This window comes from Elephas maximus, chromosome 17, assembly GCF_024166365.1.
Source record: "Elephas maximus indicus isolate mEleMax1 chromosome 17, mEleMax1 primary haplotype, whole genome shotgun sequence".
NCBI lineage: Eukaryota > Metazoa > Chordata > Mammalia > Proboscidea > Elephantidae > Elephas > Elephas maximus.
Genome location: NC_064835.1, coordinates 79,425,485 through 79,433,685, shown reverse-complemented (window position 1 = coordinate 79,433,685; position 8,201 = coordinate 79,425,485). Strand labels below are relative to the sequence as shown.

The 8,201-nt window shown below is 44.1% G+C and overlaps 1 protein-coding gene across 1 annotated transcript in view; it reads right to left on the bottom strand.

Annotated features, from left to right (window-relative positions):
• Nucleotides 1–836: 836 nt before the first annotated feature.
• The window catches only part of UXS1 (UDP-glucuronate decarboxylase 1), a 110,598-nt gene continuing 103,233 nt past the window's right edge, over nt 837–8,201 (bottom strand). The window contains exons 12-15 of the mRNA XM_049856974.1: nt 6,935–6,995; nt 4,555–4,612; nt 3,001–3,104; nt 837–1,685 (exon numbers count right to left, since the gene is read on the bottom strand). Of these exons, the coding sequence (XP_049712931.1) occupies nt 1,554–1,685; nt 3,001–3,104; nt 4,555–4,612; nt 6,935–6,995 (355 nt within the window). The 3' untranslated portion in view covers nt 837–1,553. The remainder of the gene's footprint in view (nt 1,686–3,000; nt 3,105–4,554; nt 4,613–6,934; nt 6,996–8,201) is intronic.

Sequence of the window (8,201 nt, the reverse complement as noted above, 5' to 3'; positions counted from 1 at the left end):
CAAAAACAAACCCGAAGGTGACTTTGACGGACAAATCTAGCGTATATGGCAAATGACAACAAATCACTGGTTACATTCTAGAAGTGCGTTATCACAGGGTCTTTCATTTCTAAATGCCTCTGATACCCAGAAACAAGGTGCTGCTTACCTTTCTGACGTGCTCACCTCCTTTGTGCCCGTTTGTGTTTTTGTCTCCATCACACAGAGCCGATCTACGTGGAAAATTTGTTGTTTTCACTTACTGTGTCATTCTCTCATTTATTAGAAAAAGAAAGATGTAATTCTAATATAAAGCTTTGAAGGAGTTAATTAAAATGAAAGCTCTCAAAATTTCCTCCCAATAAGCCTGGTTCACAAATCATTCTACATAAGCCAAATGACAGTTGTTCTCCATCTGGTCTTCGTTGCCAGTGAAGGACTCAATACGTTTCTAACCCTGAAGATCTCAAAACTCCTTCACACAGCAATTAATATGACATGCACAGATCTGGCCCAAGTCACATGCAAGAGCTTTAAAGCACCACACGTCAAATTGCCTATTTTATGAACTTGGATGCCTTCGGGGAGAAGTGGTTAAGAGCTTGGCTGCTAACCAAAAGGTTGGTAGTTCAAATCCACCAGCCGCTCCTTGAAAACCCTATGGGGCAGTTCTATTCTGTCTATAGGGTCCATATATGAGTCGCAATTGACTGGATGACAGCAGGGTTTTTTTTTTCCCCCCGGATGCTTTCAGAACTTTCTTTGAAACTAAATTCTCCAGTATTTTTCTCAGGAAGCCAACGATGCACCAAGCAGAGCAGAAAACCAACCTTTAAAAACTAATAGTCCATAACTGGTAAGTTTCAATATTTTATTAAAATAGCATATTCAACCACTGTTAACCAGGAAATACGTTAACTTTTTTTCCCCCAGAACACGCAGCACGACACAGTAGTGATTCCAAATGTCCTTAATCGTGATAACCAACAGCAGTATTTCAAAGTCAAGTGTGCAACTAAAAACTAGACCTTGGAAAAATTCTGAATTGAAAGAAACAAAGCTCTCAAACAGAATTCTTTCGTCGGCCTGAACAACAGACGCCGGTGCGCCGCCCACCTGACCACACTGCGAGTTTTTTCTTTTCTTTATGCATAGTGTAACGCTCATTTATAGGGACCCACGTTTATAAATAAAATTGGCATTTTTTCATCCCATTTAATGTTCTTTTTCAGCTTCACAAAGAAACCAGTAAATAAAACTGTCAATGACAGTCACGACATATGCTCTCACGGCAAGATAAAAAACTTGAAAATACGCAAAGATGCATCTATCCTATTTGACATAAAAAGAGAGATTTTAAAAAGTGCAAGGCAAAATCTGCAGTTTTTTGAGGGGAGTTTTTAGGCACATCCATTTCTTTAAAGCAAGCTTCAGAATGAAATTCCAGTTCGTTCTTCATGACACCTGTTTAAGTCTTCTTCTTCTTCAAAAATAAAAACATAAAAAGGAAAACAAACAAAAATACATCCCATCAAGTGTAATCAGGGAGCCTCCTGTCCCAGGAACTGAGGTGTTCAGTTATGGCGTGTCCGTCCTTTTTTTATTCTTGCAGGTTTGGGTTTGGGGATGTATTGATTATTTGCCTGGTACTCAAGTTCTTTGCGGAAGTAGTGAATTGCTTTATTTAAACCTTCTTCCAGTGGGACCTGTTTAAAAAGAAAGTGAGAATGAGAGACAAGGTCGTGGTAACAGAAGGTCTTTCTAACAGACTGCCCTTGGAGCTTCACTACAGAAGGAAATTATTAGAGACAGAATTGTGTCCCTCAAAAATGTGTTGTAAATCCTAACCCCTGGTGGCACAGCACTTAAGAACTCGGCTGCTAACCAGAAGGTGGGCAGTTCAAATCCACCAGCTGCTCCTTGGAAACCCTATGGGGCAGTTCTACTCTGTCCTATAGGGTCACTATGAGTTGGAATCAACTCGACAGCAATGGGTTTGGTTTTAGGTTTATACTCATAGAGTTACTATGAGTCGGAATCGACTTGACAGCAGCAGGTTTGAGTTTTTTGGTATACCTATGGATGTAATCCCATTTGGGTATAAGGTTTTCTTTGCTATGTTAATGAGGGCTGCCAGGGTACGGTGTGTCCTATACCAATCCCTTTTGAGACATAAAAGAGCAGACTAGGCATAGAAGGAAGCAGACACGGGAAAGACCCATGCTGTCTGAAAAACTCAGTACAAACACCCTGCGGGGGGAAGGGGTGAGGTGGGCTGACGGAGCAGGAAGCAGGGGGCGAGGTGGGCTGGCAGAGCAGAAAGCAGGGGGCGAGGTGGGCTGACGGAGCAGGAAGAAGGGGGCGAGGTGGGCTGGCGGAGCAGAAAGCAGGGGGCGAGGTGGGCTGATGGAGCAGGAAGCAGGTCAGTGGCAGGGGGAGAGGGAGAAGCAGTCACACCTCTCAGCATCTTGTAGGCCATGGCACTGGGTTTGATTTTTCTTAAGAGCAATAGGAAGACAGGAAGGATGGTTCAGTTTTCTCCTGGCTCTTGAGTCTCCCTCACATTCAACATGGTGCTCCACCTGGGAGACTCACTAAGGCTGTAAAGCGTGAGAACTGAAGTGTCTTGGGAAATTCTGGGAACTTGCCAGCCCTCCTTCATGCAATCACTCCATCTGCCCTTGCCCGGCCAAGGACATTGTAGGCTGTCTGGGGACAGGCAGGTCCAACAGTGAACAGAGGCTCTGAATGCACGTTGCCCTTGACCCTGATGTCACCGGTTGAGCCATGCATGTGTGATTTCATTAAAACAGAGCCCATAACGGGCCAAAGCCATTTCCCCAGTAACAGAGAACAAGAGACAAATGATACACGAAAAACCACTTAATGGCATGGAGAAAACTCTGTCAGCCCCAAACGCCTGAGCCCAACTCACTCCACAGGGGGCTCTCCACAAGGACCCAGAATGTGAGATAGGGAGAGACAACTGTCCACAGGCAGCAGTGACTCAGCCACACTTACCACAGGCTCCCACCCCAGCATCAGCTTTGCTTTCCTGATGTCTGGTTTTCTTTTCTGTGGGTCATCCTGGGCTTCAGAGAGAAACTGAATTTCACTCCCACTACCTGAGTTGTTTTTAAAATACAAAAACAAAACAACAAACAGTGAGAGACATCACAAACCATTTGGGATATAAACTGTTCCCATCTGTCAGCAAAATTACCATCTCATCTGTGGAGTGAACTAAGGGGGCAGATGACCTATATGTGTCTCTCGTGAAGCCACTTAGCAACGTAAGGGACTGCTCTCCTTAGAAGTCCAGGGAGCGTGTCTGTAATGACCATGGCTGAGTCTCAGTGGGGTGCAGGTGACCCAGGTTGATGTCTAGCTCCATGAGAGCTTGCTGAGTAGGGAGGCAATGATTCTGCCTCTAGAGGCCTGGGTTTATCTTCCGGTAAAATGAGAGGACCTGTCTCATACCACCACATCTACCAACAGCTAACAAATGCATTAAGTGCCCACGGGGGACAATTCCAAAGTAAATGAGATGGCCAAATGTGGCGTGTAGTCATCTGTGACACCGACAGCCCCCAAGAGCCACACCTCCTGGTGTTCCCGCTCTGTGGAGTCCCTTCCCCTGGAATCTGGGCTGATCTTTAACTTGTTTATCAACAGAATGCTGTGGAAATCACCCTGTACCAGTCCCGGGCCTACATCTTGTAAGACTTGGCCTTGCGAGCCCTGAGCCATCATGTAAGATATCCAGCTACTCTGCTAGAAAGACCACCTGGACAAAGACAGAGAGATGCCCACTCCTCCAGAAACCTAGCTGAGCCCACGGCTGGCCTGCCAGGTGAATGAATCCACACCAGGGACCATCAGCAAGACCTGCAGAAGAAACCCCCAGCTGAGGCAGCCAGCCCTGATCACAGAATCTTGAGCACATAAAATGATTTTGCTTTAAGCCCCTGTGGTCTGGGAAGGTTTGCTGTACACGTGGTGGGTATCCTGTGTTCCTCTTCTGTTTCAGATTAGCCTTCTCAAATGGTAATTAATGTGCACATGGACCATGTGAGGATCTGGACAAAGTGAAGATTCTGATTCTATAGGCCTGGGTGGGGACCGAGATCCTGCCTTTCCAAGCTGCTCCCAGGTGATGCTGCTGGTCTCTGGGCCTCACTCTGGGGACTGAGGTGGTATCACTCACTCTTGCTCTCTGAAATTCTATTCCCAGCATTCACATACCACGCAAACAAGGCAGTGTTTGGAAATCAAACCATCTGCACACAGGCAGAACGATCTAACACTGCCACATCTCCAACATGAGGAACGAAGCTCCTCTGACCACTCTGCACAGGTCTGCAATTACAGTCGTGAACAAAAACCAATCCCCCATCGTCATTATCTTTCCGTTACTTAAAGAATCAGAAAACAATGAAGTGTCCCTGATAAAGAGTTCTGCTTTTATCCAATTCAATTAGCTTGCATTAATTACACATTTTCTAGTCAAGGTGTTACCAACTGATAGGGTAAGTGCATGCTGGATTCACTCATGAAGTGATTTAGCCTACTTACCAACAAGGTTTTTAATTAACTGAGCAAATTCTAGGATCGTATGTTCTTCTGGGTTCCCCTAAGGAAGAAACGTTCCTGATTATACATGTAATTAAAACAACCACCACCACATTATACATGTAATTAAAACAACCACCACCACATTCGCGTCTTCGCAGATGTTTGTGGGCTGACTCTGACATCTTAAAAGGTCACCAGACTCTCCTGCCTCCCTACATAGTTTCATTTGAGCTTCACGTTTCATGGTGCTCTGAACTCTTTAGGATGATGTTTATTCAACTTGGCAAAGTGCCTAACGTACCTATCTTTACCTTTGACCTTTCGACTAATGTCATTTTGCAAGAACATCCTTCTGACAAGTTAATATCTAATGATATAATAATATCTATTTTAATTATCAGGACAATTCCTGTATTTAATGTAACTCTAATGTTCAGTGGCACTTGCACGAAAGCTTGGGTATGCAAAATTTGCTCTCCTAAGAAATGTGTTTCCTTCTCGGTGTACTGTGTTAACAAGTCATGTTAATGGAAACTTGCAAAACTTGCACATGAAAGCCATTACAGAAATGAAATGCACTAACAAGGGGTGTTCTGGGTAAGCCGGAGATGCATACTTGACGCATTTTATAAAGCAAGCTTACTTTCGTTGGGCCACCACCCATCAGTCTGTTGTACTGTGGTGGCCTGGTTTCAGTGGAGCTTCCAGACTAAGAGACTAGGAAGAAAGGCCTGGTGATCTTCTGAAAATTGGCCAATGAAAACCCTACAGATCACAAGATACTGTCTGAGACTTTGCCTTGCTTACTCTGGGCACGTCATCAGGAGGCACCAATTACTAGAGAACAGCATGTTTGTAAAGGGGAGGGCCAGCAACGGTGAGGGAACCCTCAGTGAGATGGACCAATGTGATGGCTGCACCAATGGACTCAAACATACCAACGACCATGAAGATGGTGCAGAACCTGGCAAGGTTTTGTATAAGGTCGCCATAAACAGGGGGCAGGTGAACCAGTAAGCCAGGTACACACGGACTTACAGAAAACAAGGCACACATGGGCTTACTTGTGTTTGCTTACTTATCTGTAGTGCACAATTTCAGATGGGTTTCACCACATCTTTGAATGTACATCTAAAAACAAGTTTTGTTTAAAAGTCCATCAAAGCTGTACTGGGCTTATGCGTGCAGCCACCTGTGGGGCCACGAACCCATCCATGCTCTCATTAGGGAAGGACCGCTCCAGGATCCTCGTCTGCGTACTCGGTAAGAGTTTCACACCAATAAATAAATGGTATCGAATGTGCTTAAGATTACTGGTCACAAAGAAAAAAGCAGACAAGTCCACACCTGTGAACCTGCGAACCTTAAAACATCAGGAATAGTAGAGGTGGTTGAGACGAAGCCCCTGAAACAGACTTCAAGGCTTAGTCACCAATTACCTTAAGGTGAGGCAGTGCTAAGGAGGCTCCCTATAGAGCTAATGGGCTCTTGTGTTGGTTGCCATCGACAGAAGTAGAATATCCAGTATAGTGAACAGTATACACTGGACACCTCGTATTTTAAGAGACAGAATAAAGCTACTCAGAAGACAGTGGCCAAGAGGGCAAGGGAACCCCAACATGATATGATTCCTGGCTAAAGGAGCTCAAGACAGAAGATTTGGGTGGACATCACTGTGCCCTTCAAATTCTTGGAAAGCTATCGCATCACAGAAGCATCAGACTAGATCCCAGTGGCGCCCCAGAGGGAGAAATAAGGCCAACGAGGAGCATGTGCAGAGAGCAAGATTTTAGTTCACCATAAGGAAGAACTTTCTATCAGTCAGAACTGACCAAAGATGGAATCAAGTGCTTTGAGAAGCAGGTTCACCACACTGAAAGTGTTCCAGGCTGGTTGAGAGACTGGGTAAAACACCTTTAGGATCACTTCCAACATGTAAGTTCTATGGCTACAGAAAGCAATGATGATGATGAATGTAATTTGTACAGCTGAGTGACAGATGCAGTCAGTAACTAGAAAATATTCTCTCTTAACCACACCTGTCTTCTAAAAGCTCATTTAATCAAGTCTTACAAAGCTTGCCTGCACATTAAATAATATCAAGAGAAAAGAATGCCCGCAAAAAATGTCCACCTGCTACCGCTAACGGGCTTTATCAACTTTTAGACCCTTCAGGTGGAGGAGGGAGTTAGCTTAGTGTTGATGACGTTTCTCACTAACGTCTTGCAGACATTTTATTTTTTTGTACACTCTCTGTTTTTGTTTTCTCTAGTATTCAGCAAGCAACAAATACGCATGTGCTAACAGTGCTTGCCAGTGCTTTCACAGAGGGAGCAAACACTCACCTGTTCTGGAGAGAGGGAGAGGAGGCAGTACTCACCAGGTTGACAGGGCTGCTGACATTGCTGTTCATCAGAGCCACCAGCCCATTCACAAGGTCACTGGAAAGGAAGGAAAGGCCAGCTCAAGTGCTGTCTGCTTAACACATGCTCGCGCTGGGCACCACATACAAGCCACCGGTAACTTATCCACTCTCCCACAACAAAACAAAAAGGGAAACCCAAATTATAGAGCTGAATGTCAACGTAAAATCCTACAAGTTAACAGGGTGCTTATAATGCCAAAGCGTTTATGGATGAAATGACATGACGCCTGGAATTTGCTTTCAGTGGGTAAAGGTGGAGATGAAACAAGGCTGGAGGTGAGGGACGGGGTTTGATTTCTCAATTTCTGTATATTTCTGAGATATCTTAACAATTAAGATACAAAAAAAAAAAGTAACATATGCATACAGAGAAAAAAGAGGGGTCTTTACACACATTTCTGATGAAAGTCCACATGCCCGGCCTACATGAAAACAGATGATTAAAAAATAATAAGATCCACTGAGATGAAAGAACTTCAGTATGTAACTCCAAACTGGCAAACCACAAATAAAGCCACCAACACTGATTGTTGAAATAAACTCCTCACCCCAACCTTCGATTCACACCCCCACCCCTAAAACTCCTCATGTGAAGCGGTCAGGGACAGCTGGATGATTCCAATGGGTTGTGACTGACTTGGCCATGAGGGTGAAGAGAAGTAAGCAGATGTTCGCTTACCAAGGTTGGATGCTTATTTTCAGAAGCTTTAAAGTGTGGCTCTGTTAAAAAAAAGTTACTTCGTAAAAATGACACCTCACTGTTACACACAAACGCTTTCTCTATTTTAATCAGCTCTATTTCTTATTTCTGAGAAGTCTTTTCAAATTTCTGTCCTGGTGATCCAAATGAAATATGTTTTAAAATGTCTCCCTCCTCCTCCAACCACCGTTAAAAAGAGGAGCAGGTTATCATGGGTTATAATCAACTTCCAAAAGACAATCTGAGGTGGTTTTTGCTTTTGTTCTAATTAAAAAAAAAAAACTTTTGGAGGGGTATTTAGTAAACAAATTATTTTTGCCTTGTCACTGCTGACCAATGGGTCCTTTATATAAACATGCTCACAGTGTTCTCACAGTCAAGCACAAATGCAAACACCTGCTGGCCTTTGATGGTCTCTCTCTCCTAGAAATGGCAAAAAGTCACTTCATCACCACGGCAGTGATCGTTATGCCACAATACCTTCTTTTATGGCATGTGTCTGTGCATTATTCATAAAGAGAC